General features: G+C 43.0%; 1 protein-coding gene across 1 annotated transcript in view; it reads left to right on the forward strand.

The window, feature by feature from the left end:
* The first annotated feature begins 1089 nt into the window (after positions 1-1089).
* Positions 1090-22931, forward strand: part of xirp2 (xin actin binding repeat containing 2) — a 105267-nt gene continuing 83425 nt past the window's right edge. The window contains exon 1 of the mRNA XM_033024199.1: positions 1090-1871. Coding sequence (XP_032880090.1) covers positions 1656-1871 — 216 coding nt within the window. The 5' untranslated portion in view covers positions 1090-1655. The remainder of the gene's footprint in view (positions 1872-22931) is intronic.

Consider the following 22931-nt stretch of genomic DNA (forward strand, 5'->3'; position numbering starts at 1 on the left):
GCAGTGTTTAACAGATTTATATAGAGTGTTGCAGTTATTGTTTACAGTCAAATTAAATAAACTCGGCATTGCATATTACAGCTTTTAAATTTGTGTGTTCAGAACTTTGCAGAATGTGTGAAAAATCATGTATTACAATTATTATAAGAAGATGATATTCATATTGCATAATGTAGTCTCTGAAATACAACAATGAAGGCTATCATTGAATAGTTAAAGAATATAATAAAAGGTTAATTTTGCAGTGTCTATATTAAAAATAATATTTATATCGGTGGAGGGTGCTGTCTCTACGGAATATCTCTACCTCTATATTTCTCTATTGCTATGTGACCACGTGGGTTTTCTCTGGCTGTTCCGGCTTCATCCCACATCCCTAAAACGTGCGAGTTTGTAGATTAATTGGTTTCCGTAAATTGCCCCGAGTGTGTGGGATGCGAAACTGGGATAACATAGAACTATTGTACAGGTGATTGCTGGTATGGACTCGGTGAGCCGAAGGGCCTGTTTCCACGCTTAATCTAAAAGCTAAGCTAATGCAAAACAACTCTTCTGAGACACCTTCCTCTCCCAGGGTTATTTGTTGAGCTGGCAGAATGAGGAGTAGTGATGTGTGGAATCATTCATCGATTGACACTGGGCTGAATAAGCTGCAGATGCAAAACTATTTTCTTGTACCACAACTGGTTTGTATTTGGATAGCTCCTTTTTTTCCCATTTTCATTCAATTGGATTAGTACACGGCCAACACATTACTCAAAGTGCACGTTAAAGGCAGCAATGAATTGGCAAGGGGCTGTGTGTATACCTGATCTGTCTTTTCCCTGTAACTTAATGCACAGAGAGAAAAGCTCTGCATTTATTGTAAATTCTAAAAGGTTGCAGACTTTTTCAGACCTGAGAAGGTGAGAAGTGCCAATTTGTAAAGCAACTGGTGGTTTATTTATTAAGTGTTATTTTTAAATGGACTAATGCCAAGGCAAGGCTGCGCCCATTTTCCCGAAAATTTACTTGACATAAAATTGGTTTCCAAGCAGTACTGTTACGTGGCATTATTCCACACAAGGAAGTGGTGGGACTCACTCTCTTCCTGATCTGGTTTCCCGTTCACAGGGAGTTTTCTCTGTGCTCTTGAAGCAAAAGAGGGAAAAATTATTGACGGCTTTCACATGACAGGGAATTCAAACTCGGGTCATGTTTCTGCGCAGTTGTGGTTTAACGATGAATGAGATATATTTTATAAACACATATTTCTCCAATGAGGTTTCAATTGTCTGCCAAATGTTTTAACATTTTTTAAAAATCTTCTGATTTGTAAAAAGCTCAGGGCCTGGCGGAGGGCCAAATGAAAAAGGGTTCACTGAGCCCTGTGAACAAGAGGTGGGTCTTGTGAGCCAATTGCATCGTTCTCAAGGAATGTTCACAGCAGCGAGACTTCACATCAGCCTCCTTCCAGACAACCGTAGTTCCCCTTGAGCAAGTAGCTTTCGATAGAAGGCTTCTAGGCAGGGACTGAAGGGCTTTCTACACCAACGAACAGTACCTACCAGCCTCTGCCTCCGTTCCCTCAGTGTAATCCGAGTGCCAGGCTCAGAGTCTGTGTGGTAACGTTACCAAGGACATCCTCACTGACTGAACCCATTACTTCTACAAGAATGGAAAGTGATCTGGACACCAGAATGACATTCAGCGAAACACAGAGAAACAACATTTTAGTTTCACACATAAACACACAAGAAACTGAATCAGCCTACACTGAAGTTGTTAAGGAAGACTTCCAAGCTGCTCGGAGAATTGAGAGATTTTCTATCCCACTGGGCGACTTAAAAATGTTATTTGAGAAGACGGGAACTCCAACGAATAGCATGAAGGTAATATTCTTTGAACTGAATTATTTTCTTAAGGGCAAATGGGCAATACTTAAGATGTAGTTTCTGGTTTACAAAAAAAAGACAAAGTGCTGGGGTAACTCAGCGGGTCAGGCAGTATCTCTGGAGAACATGGATAAATGATGTTTCAGGTCGGGACCCTTCTTCAGATAATGGTCTCAGTTCTCCATACTCTCCAGCGATGTTACTTGACCCACTGAGTTATTCCAGCACTTTGGATAATATTTAAGTGTGTCATTTCAGAATGTGTTTGTAAAATAGAAGAAGCAGACAGGAATACAAAATGAAAATCTAAACTTGGCAGGTGCTGGAAATCTGAAAAGGAAATAGAACATTTTGGAAAGACACAGCTGGTGTGATAGCATCTGTACAAACAGAGCAAAGTCCAGGTCTGTTTGTCAGAACTAACGTGAATTAATAAACTTGCTTCATTTTAATTGAGGTCTAGTAAAAATCAATATTTAGCAATATCCCAATTCAAGAGATTTTCACCTGATGTGTCTCAGAAATGGTGTTCAGTTACTACAGGTGTAACCAAATTCTTCAATGGACAGTTACAAAGACAAATGTTATGTTTTTACATTTTTGCTGGTAAAATAATGTTACTAATTTCTTTGATCTGGTTAGTAAGAGATTTCAAACAGACTCCATTGCTAAAGTGAGGACATGCGTAAGCTGGGGAAACAACACCTCATATTCCGCTTGGGTAGTTTACAATCCAACGATATGAACATTGAATTCTCCAATTCTAGATAATCACTTAACCTGTCCCCCCCCCTCCCAAACTCCCTCTCTTCCCCCCTCGCTTCCCTATGCTCCACTCAGATGTGTATTGATTTCTCCCCCTTTCTCCCCCTAACCTGTGTCTACCTTCGGTCTAAACAAGCATCTGCAGTTCCTTCCTACATGTTTCATAAACTAAACACTCCTCTTCTCTCCTTATCTAACACCCTTTTGTCTTCCTTTCACCTTCAGCCTTTGTCACTTACTCCATCCATCTGCCAATCACCACTCTCACCTGTATCCACCTATCACTCACCAGACTTTGTCCACACCCCCCCCACCTCTTTTCTCAGCTTTCTCCCCCCTGTGATAATCAGTCTGAAGAAGTGTCCCGACCTGAAACGCCACTTATCCATGTTTTCCCGAGATGCTGCCTGACCCGCTGAGTTATTCAAGTACTTTGTGTCTTTTTTCTGTCAAAACAGACGTTTTTGTCTAAGACATTTGGCAATGAATTTTTCGAATACAACTGTGTTTAAACAAGACAAAATCTCACCCTAACCCTGAAACCAATAGGAGCAAATTGTGTAGTACTTCAATAAAATAAAAAGTTAAATAATGACGGAACCATGTTAGAATTGCAATTGCCTCAAACCCCATGTGAGTAGCATGACTCATGCCATAAGCAGATCCCATGCTTGGCTGGCAGCATGTATAAACTCTCCGCAAACCACGGGCTATTGAATTTCATCCAGACATCAAGTTTTAGTTTAGTTTAGTTCAGTTTATTTTCACGTGAACCGAGGTATAGTGACAAGCTTTTGTTGCATGCTAACCAGTCTGGGGAAAGACAATACATGATTACTATCAATAGATTCACAGATTCATGATAAGGGAATAACATTTAATGCAAGATAAAGCCAGTAAAGTCCAATCAAAGATAGTCCGAGGGTCACCAATGAGGTAAATAGTAGTTCAGGACTACTAGTTGTGGTAGGATTATTCAGTTGCCTGATAACAGCTGGGAAGAAACTGTCCCTGAATCTGGTTGTATGCGTTTCCACACTTCTATATCTTTTTCCCAATGGGAGAAGGGAGAAGTGGGAGTAGCCAGAGTGCGACTTGAAATTGATTATGCTGCTGGCCTTGCTGAGGCAGCCTGTGGTATAAATGCATTTAATATGTAAAAGAATATGTGTGTGTTTATGATGGTGTTTATAGTTTATAGATTGGTTGTTTGTTTGTTTGTCTTTTTGCACAAAGTCCGCGAGCATTGTCACTTTCATTTCACTGCACATCTCGTATGTGTATGTGACGAATAAACTTGACTTGACTTGGAAGGGATGTCGTTTTGTATGATTGTCTGGGCTGCATCCACAATTTGCTGCAATTTTCTGTGGTGTTGGATGGAGCTTTTCCCAAACCAAGCTGTGTTGCATCCCGTTAAAATGCCTTCTATGGCGCTTCTGTAGAAATTGGTGAGAGTTGTTGGGGACATGTCGAAATTCCCGAGCCCTCTGAGGAAGTAGCGACATTGGTGTGCTTTCTTGGTCGTTGGGATAAGAACTTATATAGCATATGCATTTCTTACAGGCAGGATTTACTCATCCAACCAGTGAGCCTGTGTTACTTAATACTGAGTCATAAAGTCGTACAGCTCTTTGGCCCAACTTGCTTACACTGACCAACATGCCCCATCTACACTAGACCCACCAGCTAGCATTTGGCCCATATCCATGTCAACATATCCTATCCATGTACCTGTCCAAATCTCTTTTAAGCATTGTGGTCGTATCTGCCTCAACTATCTCCTCTGGCAGCTCGTTCCACAAAGCTACCACCTTTTGTGTAACAAAGTTGCCCCTCAGGTTCCTATTAAATCTCCCCCCAATCACCTTAAACCTATATCGTCTGGCTTTTAAATCCCCTATGGGTAAGACTCTGTGCGTTTACCCTTTCTATCCCTCTCATGATCTTATACAGCTCTGTAAGATCGTCTCTCATCCTACAACTCCTCAAGGTATAAAGCCTAATTGGCCTGTCCCACTTAAGTGACTTTTTAGGCAAATGCAGTCGCCACATGGTCGCCACATGGTCGCCACATGTTCGCGGGCGGTTGCCGGGGAGTCGCCTTCATGGTCGTGAGGAGTTCCTGCATTCTGGGAACTAGTCGTGGCCTCATTATGGTCTCCGCAAATTTTTCAACGTTGATAAATTAGCGGCGACCAGAATGAAGCCGCCATGGAGAGTAGCGAGAATTCTCGTGGCGTAGGTGGGTCGCCAGGAGGTCCTAGTGGGTTGCCAGGAGGTCGAAGGTTCTCGAAGATTTCTCGTAGGTTGTAGCCGTTGCTGACCGGTGAATTGGCTCATTGGGGAAACAAAACGTAAGCAGTAGTTTTCAGAATCAAGGATAACCGAACGGTAATGTTAAATGTCCGCCGAGCTTCACAGCTGTGTATCTCTGGCTTCTTAAAAGTTGTCTGCACTCCTTCTCCCCCCCTCTCCCCCCCCTTCTCCCCCCATTCTCCCCCCCTCTTTTAAAGCACTTACCGTACACTGTGCTTTAGCCGTCTTAATTACAGCGCCAACCTTTCTGTTCATCGCGCTGTGTGTCTGTATCACATTGGCTTTGCACCGTGTGAATTTCACTCAGACAGCGCTCCCCCCGCTTGCCATGTCCCCCGCCTGCGTAACGGGCTGGTGAAGGCAGTGACGTGTGTGTGTTCCACTCTGACAGTCGCCGTTCCAGTTGCCGGTTCAGTCGCCTGAAAAATCGCCTAAGTGGGACAGGCCCATAAGCCTGCTCAACCTCTCCCTATAACTCTGGCCTCGAGACCTGGAATGATACATTTTAGCTTCTTCAACCAATGCGGTACAAAATAGTGTGAGATAGAAACAAGGACCAGCAGAAACTGGAATCTTGTGTAGAGCACAAAGTGCGGGAGCAACTTATCGGGCCAGACAGCATCTCTGGAAATCATGGATAGGCGACATTTCCGGTCAACCCTTCTTCAGACTGTTTGTCGTGGGGAAGGGTGGGGGGGGGAGAAGGCTGGATGAGAGGTGGGGGTAGGCCTCGTAAGTTTTAAGTAGATAAAACTGAGAGGGGCTTTTCATTGGAAAAATAACACAAGCTACTTTGTGGACTGGAAAGGTTTAGATTTATATGGGACTAGCTTAGATCGGGCATGTGGGTCAGTATGGAGGAGTTAGGCTCTATTTCCATGCTGTATGACTATGACTATGACCTTGATAGATGAATAAGGGGGTCCAACACTTAATATTATTTGTTTATTTCCAAGGTACTGTGTTACACTCAGTTTTACGTACTATCCTGTTAAATTGTGCCGTACATGGGTACATCTGGTAGCACCAGCTGATCAGAGTTCAACACCAACAGAATATAGTGTCACAGCTACAGAGAACGTGTCAATTAAAAAAAAAGTGCAACGTTGAAGTAGAGATAGATTGGAAGATGGAGAATTCATTTCCAGCTTATTGGAGGACAGGTCAGGAACACCTCAGGCTTGGTCTTCATGAGGGAGTAATCCTCTTGGTTCCTCCATGGTGTCTATTGGGAAATACCCGGATTAACTTTGTGGCACAAGGAACTGCAGATCCTGGTTTACAAAAAAGGACACAAAGTGCTGGAGTAACTCAACAGGTCTTGTGGCATCACTGGAGACATGGATAGGTGAAGTTTCAGGTTGAGACCCTTCTTCATTCACTTCAGATTGACTTCTTTGGCAAGCATTCCTCTACACATGGACAAAGGAAGTCTGTAATGATGGTGGAGTACTCATTCAGGTTGGCTGCCAAGTCCCTGAATGTGGATCAGTCCATCCACTCAAGGCAGTAGAGAAAGATCTCATCTGTTTCCTCAAATCAGCCCAGTACAACCTTCTGAACCGGATCCTCCTGCTTCAGTTTCTGTTGTAAGCAGGGAGTAGAGGCTCAGCCAGGGGATCAGATTTACCAAAGTGTGGGCGGCAGATGGAGTGTCTTTAGTAGTCGTGCAGCAGTGGTCGAGAGTTTTTGGACCTCTGGTGAGACAGGAGATATGCTGACAGTATTTTGGTAGATATTTTGGCTCCTTTTAGCCCTTCCAATTCCCTGCTTGAGCTCTTTACTGCTTGTTTTGTTTCCTTCAAAGGCCCTGACTGACGGACACATGCTTCCCTTTTCTTTTTGATTAAATTTCATGTTCAGAAGGAGCAAAATGAGGCCATTCAGCCCATTGAGTCTACTCCACCATTCAATCATGGCTGATCTATCTTTCCTTCTCAACCCCATTCTCCTGCCTTCTCCCCCTAGCCCCTGACACCCACCCGTACTACCACTCTGGTAATCCAAGGTTCCCTGAACGTGCCATCCTTGCCCTTCCTCCTTACTGGAACATGCCGGTGTTGAACTCTGATCAGCTGTGGACTTACCAAATAACAACTGCTCTCAATTTACTCTCCCTAGTTCTTGCCTAATACGGTTGTCCTTGCCTTGACGAGTTGCTGCAGCACATATCAGAATGGTTCATGCTGTAACATGGCACGCTGGCCATCATCAGTCAGGAACTTGAGTATAGAAGTTGGGCCATTATCATTACAGTGGAACAGGACATTGGAGAGGCTGCACTTGGAGTATTGTGTTCAGTTTTGGTCACCCTGCTATCGGAAGGGGCCATTCCCCGGCTTCTTGTGTTGTTAGAAGATAAGACAGTGCTGAGTCAAATGTGCCAGAATTGACCAAGATAATATATTTTCTTCCCAGGCCTCTTGTGAAACACTTGGCTTTCTACAGCAATCCTTAGTTATATCGTCACAATGACTAAACTTGTCCTTTTGCTCTGTTTATTTAACTGAATGCTACCTCCCTAGTGGCTGTGGTGGAAATTGAACTCAGCATCTCCTTGGTGCTTTGTCCTGGGTTTCGATCATTTCTGATTGAGACTCACTGGAGCTCATGAATGTATTTTTCACTTGAATTTTCTAAGCACTTTTAACACATTGAAGCAGTTCAAAGGGTAGGAATGAGTCTCTCCCCATCCCCTCTCTTTCCCTTGCCCCAATCTACCCCAAACCACACACATGTCTCCCACCCTTCCAGTCAGCCTGCTCTTTTCCCTTCCTCTGACACAGGCAAGTGAGATTTTGGTGGAATTGTGGTAAGAAAAATAATTAAGATGTAGGCTTTATCCGACAGTCCTACATCTCTTCTATGGTCAAATCCAGGGACCCAATGTATGTGACCATGGTTTCTGTTTGTTTAGTCCCAGGATTCCTTTTGCAATTTATTTACTAAAGTTACAGCCTTGTGAAGAAGACAAGATAGGAGGAAACATATGTAATTTCACCGATGCCTGATGTACCTGCAGACATGGGATATTCACCAAATTGAGTATAAGAGGCAGGAACTCATGATGCAGCTGTATAAGACTTGACTTAGACCGCATTTGGAGTATTGCGTGCAGTTCTGGTCGCCCCATTACAGAAAAGGTGTGGAGGCTTTGGAGAGGGTGCAGAAGAGGTTTTGCAGAATGTCGTCTGGATTAGAGGGTTTGAGAAATAAGGAGAGGTTGGACAGACTTGGATTGTTTTTTCTGGATCTTCGGAGGTTGAGGGGAGACCTGATACAAGTATATAAAATGATGAGAGGCATCGATAGAGTAGACAGTCAGAACTATTTTCCCTGGGAATACAGTATATGTCAAAGACCAGATGAAATAGCTTTAAGGTGAAAGGTGGGGTGACGTGGGGGTGGAAGATTGCAACCTTCACGTGGTTTGCCCTGTTTCGACGAATGCAATCAACCCGGCGTGCACAATCGAATAAGATCCAATAGAACAAGCTGTCCTACAACTTTAGGCTGTGCTCGCCATACGCAAGAAGAAGAAGGTGAAAGGGGGCAAAGCTTAAAGGAGATGTGCGGGCAGGTTTTTTACACAGAGGGTGGTGGGTGCCTGGAACGCTCTGCCAGCGGTGGTAGTGGAGGCAGAAATGATAGTGGTGTTTAAAAGTCTATAGATAGGCACATGGGTATGCAAGGAATAGAAGGGGATGGATCATGTGCAGGCAGAGGAGATTAGTTTAACATGGCCTCATGTTCGGCACAGACATTGTGGGCCGAAGGGCCTCTTGTTGTGCTGTACTGTCTTATATTCCATGTTCACCTCAGCTGTATTCAGAGAGCATCAATGTGGTAAATGGTTAAAAGTGGTATAATCACATTAGTGCAGATTTTAATGCAAGGTGCAGAATCTTTCTTGGACTCTTAAAACACAATTTGTAATAAAAATTAATTTGGAAATGAGAATGGGCTTTATGCACCTGGAGTCAGAATAAAAGTTTTGGATAATTATTCTTATACCCTGAATGCCCAGGATTTAGGTAAGTGAATTTAAAAAACACATGTTTTTTGCTTTGATGAGTCAATTTTATTTCCTCTCAGCATCTTAAAATAAAATTGATTCCATGGGAAAGTACAACGAACCAAATGTCCAATAGTAAATGGGACTAGCCCAGTATGCCGACTTGGTCAGCATGGACAAGGTGGGCCGAATGGCCTGTTTCCATGCTATACAGCTCTATGACTCTATAACAGTCAGACAATGCTAACTCTCAACAGGAATTGCTGGGGGTATGGAGAGAAGGCAGGGATGGGATACTGAGTTGGATGATCAGCCATGTTCATATTGAATGGCGGTGCAGGCTCGAAGGGCCGAATGGAATACTCCTGCACTTATTTTCTATGTTTCTATGTCTATGAAATGCACAAACTTTATTTACTGCCCAGCACAAGTCCGATGGTAAATGATGGTTGTAGAAATGGAATTTGGTTTTGTAATCGAAGGGCAACATCTAAGATCAATGAGCAACTTGAAAATGTGAAGGGCAACTAATTTCTCAGTGTTTGGAGATGATTATTCTTGGCCTATAATAGAAGGTATTTTATTTTATGATCATTGCTCTGCTGGCTTTTATTGTTGTTGTGCAGCAAAACTCTCCAGAAAAGAAGGCATAAATGTGTGTGAGTTTCATTGCATCTTAGCCCAGTGTTTCCCAGGGGGAGAATCAGAAACCTTTCCTGCGTTTAATCATCCAACATCCACAGTAGCATTTGCATCGCCAAGGTCAACAGTTTTTAATGTGCCTACTTTTAATGCTATTTAACCTTTTCGTAAAACGGAGAAAATTAGCCAGTAGAATTTTTTTAATAGATATACCAAACTTGTTTTTAGTTGTTTACCGGGTTTTACAGTGTATAAGTTTACATATCTGTTGTCCTGCCGCAAGTAAGAATATCACTGTTCCGTTTCAGGACATATGACAATAAAACACTCTTGACTCCCCATCTTGAAAATGTATTTATTATACCTAGTTTAGCTTTTAGTTTAGTTTAGAGATACAGTGCGGAAACAGGCCCGTTGGCCCACCGGGTCTGCACCGACCAGCGATCACCCCATACACTAGCACTATCCTACACACGAGGGATATCTAACAATTTTACCGAAGCCAATTAACCTCCAAACCTGTACGTCTTTGGAGTGTCGGAGGATAACGGAACACCCAGAGAAAATATATGCAGTCACGGGGAGAACATACAAACTATGTACAGACAGCACCCATAATCAGGAGTGAACCCGGGTCTCTGGTGCTATAAAGCAGCAGCTCTACCCGCTGCGACACTGTGACACCACGGATTTATTTGTGTATTTATGTGTATTGCCAGTGTATTTATTGCACTTCTTTCTTAATATTATATTATTACACTTCTTACACTTAATTCCTGGAAGTTTTATTACAAAAAGAGAACATTCACTTAAATGTTTTTGTTCAGACTGGTTTGCGAGGTTGCCTTTTGGCAAAGTTATAAAGTAACAGAGCGGCAATGCAGTCTGGGAATATTGAAACATCTGGCTTCAGTTAAATAGTCAGCTGACTACCTATGTGATCTGAGTAGAAAAGCTGGTAGAGTGTAGTGTAGGTTTTCACAGCCCAAAGGCAGTATATCAACTCCACTCCTCCTGGTCCCACAAAGAAAGTTTGGCTCACTTTATTTTGGTCTCTTTGAGAGGGTGGGAGATTACAACCTTCAAGTGGTCCACCCTGTTTCGACTAGTGCAATTAACCCGCTGTGCATAAACAAGAACAAATAGAACAAGTTAACCTTCAACTTTAGGCTGTGCATGCCATACGCAAGAAGAAGTCTCTTTGAGCTAAGTTTTGCTTTTCCAGTGCGTTACAGAGAGGGTGGGTTTATTCACTCAGAGGGTGGTGGGAATATGGAATGAGCTGCCAGAAGAGGTAGTTAAGACCAGTACCATAATAACATTTAAAATATTTTTGGACAGGCACATGGATAGGAAAGGTTTAGAAGGATATGCACCAAACATGGGCAGATAGGACAAGCATGGATGGGGCATCTTGGATTGGTTGGGCCGAAGGGCCTGTTTCCGTGCTGTATGACTATGATTCTATGAGGCTGGCAGGAAATCCCTGGGCTTGCCATCCTGGCTGACAAATAACACTTGTCATTGACTCCCAAAGTTTAGTTTAGTTTTGAAATACAGCGTGGAAATGGGCCCTTCGGCCTACCAAGTCCATGCCAACCATCGATCACCCGTACACAAGTTCAATCCTACACACATAGGGACAATTTACAGAACCCAATTAACCTACAATCCTGCATGTCAATGGAATGTGGAAGGAAACCAGAGCACCCGGAGCAAACCCACGTGGTCACAGGGAGAATGTGCAAACTCTGTACAGGCAGCACCCCTAGTCAGGATTGAATCTGGGTCTCTGGCGCTGTGAGGCACCAACTCTACCTCTGTGCCACTGTGCCACCACCATGACTCTGCCAAATAAAATCCCCTGTTTTTGCTCTGAAAAGTAAGGGGGAAAAAAAGGTGCAAGGCCAGCAAGATAATGGAGTGATTTTAGGATGGTTAATATTGTTCTCTCTGTCAAACTCTTGTGCAGCATGCAATGAATCCAGGAGCTTTTTAACTACCCTAAATGACTGAACGCAAATTTCACTTTGGATTAATGTAGTGGCTCTTCTGCTGTGCGAGACAATATCTGGCAAGCCAGATATACATTAACATTTTATAGCTCACGGTTTTAAACACAAATTCATTTGTTCATTAGTACTGCAAGGAAATAAACCTATTTGCAGGAAATTGGAAAAAAGTAAATATATAATAAAAATGTATCACTTGCCAAATATTTGGTTATTCAACTAAGATCTGTTTTGGCATGAGATGTATACTTCATTCCTTTGGAATATAAAGAACCCAACTTTGGTCAATGCTAATAATTTACTCACATTCCCTGGTAAATATGGGTAATCTTTGTTTGCATATTACGTCCTTCATAACCTTCTGACAGTTACTTCAACACAGTTGAAAGATTTACGTTCATTATTGTCATGTGTATTGAGTTAAGTCAAAAGCTTTGTTTTGCATGCTATCCAATCAGATCAGATAACATTTTAGTCAGCCATGATCGAATGGTGGAGCAGACTCGATGGGCCGAATGGCCTAATTATGTTCCTATGCCTTAGGGTCTCATGCTCTTATGGAATCTTGGATAGTCACATGGATATGCAGGGAATAGAGGGATATAGATCACATGCAGGCAGATAAGAGTTCCTAAATTCATGTTAAAGGAGCAGAATTAGTCTATTCAGCCCATCAAGTTACTCCGTCTTTTAATCTATGTTTCCGTCTCAAACACACATTCTCATGTCTTCTCCCCATAACCTCAGACACCTTTACTAATCAAGAATCTTTCAATCTCAATTCCACCAATTCTCCACCTTCTGGCTAAATAAATTCCTCCTCATCTCCTTTCTAAAGGTAGTTGGTCATGGCATCATGTTCGGCACAGACATTGTGGGCCGAAGGGCCTGTTCCTGTGCTCTACTGTTCTGTGGTCTGCCTTCTTGGTGCCTCTGGGTGGACATAAACCAGGGTAACATGGCTGCCCAGTACTAGCTCTGTCCAGTGGAGGAGGCAGTTGAAGAAGTCTCTAGCATAGACTTTCCCTGTGACAGACACGGGGAAGCTCCTCTAGGGTTACCGGAGTCTGATTTCTCGACATGGTTCATGATCGTGGCATGTCTGAGGTCACCGTGTACGTTGTCCACTACCCAGATGTAGATAGTGAAATGGGGAGTTGGCTATTGATGTTCTTCACTGCCTTGACAGCAAGACCACCATGTATCCTTTAGACTTTAGAGATACACTGTGGAAACAGGCACTTCGGCCCACCGAGCCCAATGATCACCCATACACTAGTACTAACCTACACTCTAGGGACAATTAACAATCGTTATCAAGCCAGTTAACTGCCTACATCTTTGGAGTGTGGGAGGAAACCGGAGCACCCAGAGAAAACCCACATGGTCACAGGGAGAACGTATAAACCCTGTACAAACAAGCACCCATAGTCAGGATCGAACCAGGATCTCTGGTGCTGTGAGGCAGCAACTCTACCGCTGTGCCACTGTGCAGCCCAAGCTTTTTTTTAAACCTTTTGCCTATTAACTCCCTATAATCACTCTGCAGGATCTAGAATCAGACGACAGGGAAGTAGGCCTCTGGAGGCCTTTGTAATTTATGTTTTTGATCCAGACTTGACCTTTTGGACATGAGCGGCAGGCAGCAAGGCTGGTCCCAATAGGTTGTTGTGGGACAGAGTCCAGGACACGTACATCAGGTACCGTCACGGCAGAGGAGGTTTTGAAACATTTCTTCTAACAGGTGTTGGCAACCTCTTATAAGTAGTCCATAAGCTCATAAGTCATAGTAACAGAATTATGCCATTCAGCCCATCGAGTCTACTCCTCCATTTAATCATGACTGATCTACAGTATCTTTCCCTCTCAACCCCATTCTCCTGCCTTCTCTCCATAATCTTTGAAGCCCTTCCTAATCAAGAATCTGTCAATCTCTGCGTTAATGACCTAATGACTTTGCCTCCACAGCCTTCTGTGGTAATGAATTAAACAGATTCGCCACCCTCTGACTAAAGAAATTGCTCCTCATCTCCTTTCTAAAGATAGGTCCTTTTATTCTGAGGCTGTGCCCTCTGGTCCTCGACTCTCCCACTTGTGGGAACATCCTCTGCACATCCACTTTATCCAGGCCTTTCACTATTCGGAAACACCCTCTTTGACCTTTAACAAACCCAGTCCATTCAATCGCTTCTCATAAGGAGCTTCCGGAGGAGGTAGTTGAGGCAGGTACTATCACAAACCTAAACATGGACATGGATAGGATAGGTTTAGAGGGATATAAGCCAAAAATGGGCAGGTTGGACTAGTGTAGATGAGGCATGTTGGTTGGCATGGGCAAGTTGGGCCGAAGGGCCTGTTTCCACACTATGACTAACTGATAAGTTCCAGTTTTAAACTGAAGCCATTGTTCTGCTTCACCCCCCAGCTGATCAATGTCATTCTGTGACCCAAGTCTATCCTCCTCATTATCATCAACACCACCGATTTTCATATCATCGGCAAGGGAACGATTAAGATGGCAGCAGACTGTAATGTTGATGAGGTGGCAGAGACATGGCAGAGACATGGATAGGAAAGGTTCATACCCTTCTCTCCATAAACGTATTCAATTCCTTGGAGTGCAGGAGGCTGAGGGGTGATCTTATAGAGGTGTACAAAATCACGAGGGGGAATAAATAGGTTGAAACACAGATTCTTTACCCCAGAGTAGGGGAATCAAGAACCAGAGGACATAGCTTTAAGGTGAAAGGGGAAAAATTTAATAGAAACCTGAGGGATAACTTTTTCGCACAGAGGGTGGGTATATGGAACGAGCTGCCAGAGGAGGTAGCGGAGGCAAGTCCTTAACAATCACACCATTTAAAAGGCATTTAGACAGGCACATGGGTAGGAAAGGTTTAGAGGGATATGGACCAAATGCAGGAAAATGGAACTAGTGTATATGGGGCATCTTTTCAGCATAGATGAGTTGGGTCGAAGGGCCTGTTTCACCGTTTCTATGACTCTAATTTGCACCCGTTTAACTTACAGTGTGAAAGAGAGGCAAGTGGCAGAGAGATATTTGGTTTCTGCATTGTGAATTAACATAAACATTCTGATGAAACACAACATATTTTATTACAAAGAGAAACTGGTTCTCCTTCAAATTACCTGGAACAGAATGTTTCATCGATAATAGCGTTCACAAGCGGCAGTATTTTAGTACTCAAGTACCTTCCCTTTCAACAGGGCAGAGTGCCCTTGGAACCGAGTCTGTTGTTTGAACGTAGAGCTTATATTCGGGTAAACAATCAATGTTTAAGCCATCCATTATTCTAAATGGTAGCAAGCAGTCACATTAAGTACTCTGTCTATGTAATAGAAACTGCAAATAAACCACCTGTCTTTGTGTACAGATAAACTCTATGCATAGAGGTTTCCAACAAATTGCCTGGACTATGGTCAAACTTACTGACCCACAAATAATAGCTCTGTACAATTTAATGGCCATATTTTTGTTCCAGAATACTTAATGCAATGTATTCAGGCTCGTGAAAACTATTTAGCATCGTTATTTTTCAGTGTACAGAGCATTTCAAAGTAACATGCCAACTATTCCAAAAACTATTTCATAATCAATCCATGTTTTTGGAAATTTGCTTACTTCCATCAGCCCTTGCTTGACATCTGCATGGGTCTGCAGAATCAATGCATTTCTTTCAGTTGAAAATATAATCATAGTCAAGCAGGGTGGAAACAGGCCCTTTGGCCCAACGTGTCCACACTGACCAACATGCACCATCTACACTAGCCCCATCTGCCTGCGCTTGGCTCATATCCCTCAAAACCTGTCCTATCCTTGTACCTACCCAAACGTTTCTTAAATGTTGCGATACTACCTGCCTCAACTACTTCCTCTGGCAGCTCGTTCCATATACCTACCACCGTTTGTATAAAGAAAGTTACTCCTCAGGTTCCTATGAAATCTTTTCCCTCACAAGCCTATTCTCTGGTTCTCGATTTCACTACTCTTGGCGAAAGACTGCATTTACCCAATCCGTTCCTCTCATGATTTTGTCCGATAACTTCTCATAAGCTGCTCGGACAAATACTATCAACTTGTTTATCTATCTGTTTATTTATTTATTTATTTGCATTAATGTATTTGTTTCTAGTCTTCTTTTTTTTAGAATTTTATATGTGATTTCTGTGTTTGTTTCTCATGTGTGTGCGTGTGATGCTGTTGCAAGGAGAATTTTCATTGTATCTGTACGTCATCGTACTTGTGAGTATGACACTACACTTGAGTGTCTACTGTGTACTTTGCTTGGGCACACAACCCTGATTTAGTTTTTAATAAATACTCTGCTCTTCAGATGGCTTACATGGCCATGTTTAAACTTCTTATCAGAATGTAGTTTCACAGTTTTTCAGGTAATGAAAATTTCAGGTTGGATGGAATGGATGTGGAGAAGATGTTTCCACTAATGGGAGAGTCTAGGGCCAAACCACAACCTCAGAAAAAAAGGATGTACCTTTAGATAAGAGATGAGGAGGAATGTCTTTAGCCAGAGGGTGGTGAATCCTTGGAATTCATTGCCACGGATGGCTGTGGAGGCCGAGCTTGAGAGCTTCTTGATTAGTTCAGAGGGAAAAATAGATCAGCCATAATTGAATGGCAGAGTAGACTCAATGGGCAGAATGGCCTAATTCTGCACCTATGTCTTATGGTCATTGTATAATTTATTACTGAATAGAATTTGTGTGCAAGGAAGTATAATTATTATAGGATATTAATTTAAATTCTATCTAGAATACACTAACTTTTCTACAATTACAAGGGAAAGCACTTTCATTTATATATAGTATTTTGCAATTTCAGAAAGCTTCTACATATCTCAAAACCAACACATTGAAGAGCAGTCTCTTATGTAGGAAACATTGCAGCCATTTTGCATACAATTATGCCATATTCAAATGAATATTTCTACTTTCGAATATACTGACTGAGAATTGAAGAGACAAGGAATTGTAGACACTGGAATCTTGAGCTAAACACTAAGTGCTGGAGGAACTCAGTGAGTCAGGCAGCATCTGTGGAGGGAATGGACAGACAATGTTTCGGGTCGGGTCCCTACTTCAGACTGAAAGTCGGGGGTGGGGAAGGGAGAGGGATATTACGTTTTTGAGGATGGGAGATGAAGGAGGGGAAAGGTGCAGTGTGATTGGGGGTGGGGAAGATAGTGGGAGAAATGGGGAAGGCACAGGGAAGGGAGTGGAAGTGAGGGAATGAGTATTACTTGAAACAGGAGAATAGGATGCACAGTGGTGCAGTAATAGAGTTGCTGCCTTACAACACCAGAGACCCGAGTTTGATCCTGATCTCATGTGCTATCTGTACGGAGTTTATACGTTCTCCCTGAGACTGCGTGAGTTTTCTCTGCATGTCAAGTCAAGCCAACTTTATTTGTCACATACACATACAAGATGTGCAGTGAAATGAAAGTGGCAATGCCTGCGGAGTGTGCAAAAACTACTGAACAGAATAGAACAGAATCAGTATTTACATGTTAGAAAAGATTTTTTTATAAAAGACACAACACAACTGTAAACTAGTCCCTGGTTGGATAACAGTGTATAGTCCTGATGGCCTGTGGGAAGAAACTCCGTCTCATCCTCTCTGTTTTCACAGCATGACAGCGGAGGCGTTTGCCTGACCGTAGCAGCTGGAACAGTCCGTTGCTGGGGTGGTAGGGGTTCCCCATAATGTTGCTGGCTCTGGATCTGCACCTCCTGGTGTATAGGTCCTGCAGGGGGGGGGCGAGTGTAGTTCCCATAGTACGTTCGGCCGAACACACAACTCTCTGCAGAGCCTTCCTGTCCTGGGCAGAGCTGTTCCCAAACCAGATTGTGATGTTGCCAGACAAGATGCTTTCTACAGCCCCAGAGTAGAAGCACTGAAGGATCCTCAGAGAGACTCTGAATTTCCTCAGCTGTCTGAGGTGGTAAAGGCACTGCCTTGCCTTACTCACCAGTGCGGCAGTGTGTGTCGTCCATGTCAGATCCTCTGTGATGTGGACTCCCAGGTACTTAAAGCAGCTCACCCTATCCACAGTAGTCCCATTTATCTCCAGTGGCGTGTACGTCCTAGGATGTTGTGCCCTTCTAAAGTCCAGAATCAGCTCCTTAGTTTTTGTGACATTCAAGAGGAGGCTGTTGTCCTGACACCAGAGTGCCAGATCAGCCACCTTCTCCCGGTAGACCTTCTCATCGTTATCAGAGATCACGCCCACCACCACAGTGTCACCAGTAAACTTGATGATGGAATTGGAGCTGAACCTAGCCACACAGTCATGTGTGTACAGGGAGTACAGTAGGGAGTAATAATGCTCCGGTTTCATCCCCCATCCCAAAGACATGTGGATTTGTGGGTTAATTAACTTCTGCAAATTGTCCCTAGTGTGTTGTATAGAACCAGTGTATGGGTGATCGCTGGGCAGCGTGGACTCGGAGGGCTGTAGGGGCTGTTTCCGTGCTGTATCTCTGAACTGAACTCTAAACTAAACTAAGATGAGTCAACATTTCTCATCTGACCCCTCCCTAAAATCTGTCTGCCTTTTCTGCTGTTGTTTGGAGATACTTTGTTAGCTGGCTGGAGATCTTAGTGGGCAAGTGAAACTAATGTAAACAAGGGATATTGAAAAATATTTCCACTAATACTCATTCGCAAAAGACGTGCAGACACAAATTAATGGACTTTCCAGGGCAACAGAGCTGGCCAGATAGTCAACGCCTTTTTCCAACAATTGTTGTAAATAAAGACATAATCCTGAGTAAAATGTGCTTCACTCTCAATGTTTTAGATAAATATTGAATCTGCATAAAATCCTAACACATAAAAACTTTAGCGATACAGCATGGAAACAGGCCCTTTTGGCTTAGCGTATCCAAGCCAACCAACGATCCCAGTACACTTACACTATCCTACACACTAATGACAATTTTACCAAAGCCAATTAGCCCACAAACCTGTATGTCTATGAAGTGTGGGAGGAAACCGGAGCGCTCGGAGAAAACCGAAGCTGTCACAGGGAGAACATAGAAGCATAGAAACATAGAAAATAGGTGCAGGAGTAGGCCATTCGGCCCTTCGAGCCTGCACCGCCATTTGATATGATCATGGCTGATCATCCAACTCAGTATCCCATCCCTGCTTTCTCTCCATACCCCCTGATCCCTTTAGCCACAAGGGCCACATCTAACTCCCTCTTAAATATAGCCAATGAACTGGCCTCAACTACCTTCTGTGGCAGAGAATTCCACAGATTCACCAATCTCTGTGTAAAAAATGATTTCCTCATCTCGGTCCTAACGTGCAAGTTCCATACAGATAGCACCCGTAATCAGGATCAAACCCAGGTCTCTGGCGCGGTAAGGCAGCAACTCTACTGCTGCACCACCGTGCCGCCGTTAAACACATTGAATTGAACGTAATGGGCCAATTGGGTCAATATAAAAGTTCTCATTGTGGCCAAATATTGATAAAAGCCATCAGGGGAAAAGGGAATGTTACTTGGTGGCATTTTCTTTGCCAGTTTAAATTGAGCGTAAAAGTAATTGAGCTCATGAGGTAGAGATGTATTGTTTCCAGAGGTTGCCCCTGATTTTGGCTCATAGCCCGTGATGGTGTTGGGGATCTGGCGGAGGAGCATGGCATCCACTTGATTGAGTTGAACCACCAACTTCTTTTGGATTACCCTCTTGGCATCCCCGATAGCTTTGCAGAGATGGTACGTGTCTGTGTTGTACTGTGCGGGGTGATCTTTCTTGACTTTCTCTGGCCTTTAGCACAGAGTGTATCTCCGTGCTCATGCAAGGTTCTGCTGAAGATAGACTCTACATGTCTCCCTCATCTAAATGATTCCAACATATTGTGAATAAAATCTTCAACGACTTTGGGTTCTTAAATGTTTCTTAATACATTTTTAACAAGTTCTTCAAAGTTTCTATTTCTTAGTGAGCACAAATGAGGTTCTTAGTGCCTTTCTGTTCTGCAATTGTTAAATCATGGCACCTTTAAATTATGTGTTGGTAGGAACTGCTGGTGCTGGTTTATACCAAAGATAGACACAAAATGCTGGATTAACTCAGTGGGCCAGGCAGCGTCTCTGGAGAAAATGAATAGGTGACGTTTCGGGTCGGAACCCTTCTTCAGACTGGCCAATAAAGCAGATGGCAGTCTGATGAAGGGTTCCGACCCAAAACGTCACCTATTCATTTTCTTCCGAGATGTTGCCTGACCCGCTGAGTTACCCCTGCATTTAATGTCTGTCTTCACTCCTTTAAATCAGCTCCATTCATCACCTTTGATCAATACCCCTTCACACATTTTGGCCCAGAGAATTTTGGTATTACTGCAAATATGGTACATGAGGAGAAGGCTAAAGTTAAACTACAACTAAAAGTCATGTGGTCAGGTTCATGGATATGAAAGATTTAGAGGAATATGGGCCAAACACAGGCAAATGGGACAAGCTTAGATGGGGCATCATGGCCAGCATGGACAAGTTGGGACAAGTTGGACCATAGGGGCTTGATTCTATGCTGTATGACGCTATGACAAAGGATTGTTAATCGTATTTCACTCATCACTCCAGAATGCTGCCATCTTGTTTTGGATTTTCCCAACAGACTGAATATTTTATCTCACCCCATCTATCAGTGTAAGTGCCTCAACTAAATCAACATTCAACATTCTGAGTTCAAAAGAAAGGAAACTCCTGTACCGGGAAACCAGCCACAGTACAACCCTACAATCCCAGTAACATTCTGATCAACCCATTCTGTACCTTGTCCAAAATGAGTCAGATACTACCGGGAAGATTTATGACACGATTTGCTCTGTTAGTTAGACATGTGAAAACATGTTTTCTCACATTTTACCCAATTTCTAACATTTTAACTCACTAAGTAGGAAGTGTGAAGTGAGAACAGAGCCAGTGAAATATTGGAAGGCCAATAAACAATAGACGAGTGAAACAATAGATGTTGACAACTACACATGACTGGATAGGAGAGTGAATTGGAATGGATTTAGGTCAAAATGAGTGCAGAAGGAAAGATAAGGTGATGGAACTCAGAAAAAATTAAACATAGAAAAAGTTGTTGAAAAAAGATCTCAAAACAACTCAGAATGTGTAGGAACTTTGTTAAGGGCCTGTCCCACTGACATGTCCTTGGCACGAATATTACGCGAGCTCGTGGTCGCGTTGAGCCAAGACGGTCGAGCGAAGGTCGGGCGCGATTACATGCGTACACACTGCCGTCTTTGGAATGTGGGAGGAAACTGGAGCACATAGAGGAAATCCACATGTTCACGGGAAGAACATGCAAACTCCACACAGACAGCACCCGTGGTCAGGATTAAATCCAGGTCTCTGGTGCTGTAAGGGAGCAACTCTAATGGTCTTCCATTTTGCTGCCTAGATTAATGTTCCTCATTAATTTGCCCTCATGTTCCTTCTCCCTTTTGCCCCTCTGCTAGATTCTGAACTCATCCCAGTCTTCAAGTCATGGAGTCCCAACTTGTTCATGCCAAGCATCTAAGGTAGTCCCAATTTCCACGTTTGGCCCATATTCCCTCTACTCCTTACCTATCCATGTGCCTGTCCAAATGTATTTTACATATTGTTATTGTACCAGCCTCAACTATCTCCTCTGGCAGCTTATTTCATATTCCTACCTGTGTGAAAAAGTTGCCCCTCAGGTTGCAATTACATTTTCCCCCTCTCACCTTAAACATATGTCCTCTGATTCTTGATTCCCCTACCCTGGGTAAAATACACTGTGCATTCGCACTATCTATTCCCCTCATAATTTTCAACACTATAAAATCACCCCTCAGCCTCCTGCGCTCCAAGGAATAAAATCCTAGCCTACCCAACCTCTCCCCATAGCTCAGGCTCGAGTACTGGCAACATGCTCATAAATCTTCTCTGCACATTTTTCCTTTGGCAGGGTGACCAGAACTGAATACAATGCTTCAAGTGTGGCCTCACCAACAGCTTATACATTTGTAACATAACAACCCAACTTTTATACTCAATTCCCTGACTGATGAAGGCCAGAAAGTGTTCTTGACCACCACATCTACTTGTGACACCACGTTCAGGGTAATATGTACCTGTACTCCTAGATCCTTCTGGTCTACGACACTCCCAAAGCCCTGCCATTCACTGTGAAGGTCCTGCCCTGGGTTGAATTCATAAATTATAACACCTCACACTTATTTGAAGTTAGAATAGTGGTTAACTGCACGCCTGAAAATTTAAGAAGTAAGTATTTTGAAATCTGTTGATGCTTGTTTTTTTTTAAATGTATATGTTCAAGAATAATTTTAACTGGGTCAGGCATTCATCTCTATATCAAGGTCAACATATTTATAAATCATGATGTCATTCTGGGTCAGTAGACAGCATTGGTTTACAGCGCGAAACAGTGATTATTTTAGCAAATAAATAAATGGACCTGTGGATATTGTAGTGCAACAGTTCAGGAACTAAATCTTCCCCATGGAGAGCAACAGCGCACATAAGAAAAACACCACCATCCTGAAATTAATTTTGAGGCACGTTTTTATTTTAAACCATTCTGCTTGTTTATTATTGAATGCAATACGATCCCCCTTTCATCTATAAATAGCTACAGTCTTAATGAATAAAAACAGTTTCCAAGGCAACAGAAATATGAAGTGCGGAGGTGTACACAGAAACATATATGGCAATAAATCAGTCACTATGCTTCACCACTGTTGTTTCAGAGAAGCTATAGGGACTTCACTATGCCTAGAGTTCTGTAAGAGGCCAATCAACACCAATCTCTTTCACGGGCTGAAGAATTCTCAATGAGACAAGCAAACAAAATGTCTGCACAAGGAACTGCAGATGCTGGTTTACAACAATAAAAAGACACAAAGTGCTGGAGTAACTCAATGGGTCAGGCAGCAGCTCTGGAGAACGTGGATAGGTGACGTTTTTGGGTCGGGACCCTTTTTCAGATTGATGGAATGCGGGGGGAAGCTGGAAAAGAAAGTTGGGAGCAGGTCAAAGCCTGGCAAGTGACAGGTGTATTCAGGTGTGAGGGGGCGGCGGTTGATAGGCAGATGGTTGGATAAAGGCCAGAGATGAAAAGACAAAGAGTGTGAGATAAGGATAGAAGAGATTTAGACTTTGGACTTTAGTTTAGAGATATATAGTTGAACCAGGCACTTCGGCCCACCGAGTCCATGCTGACCAGCGATCCCCCATACACTAGCACTATCCTACA

Source organism: Amblyraja radiata, chromosome 7, assembly GCF_010909765.2.
Source record: "Amblyraja radiata isolate CabotCenter1 chromosome 7, sAmbRad1.1.pri, whole genome shotgun sequence".
Lineage (NCBI taxonomy): Eukaryota > Metazoa > Chordata > Chondrichthyes > Rajiformes > Rajidae > Amblyraja > Amblyraja radiata.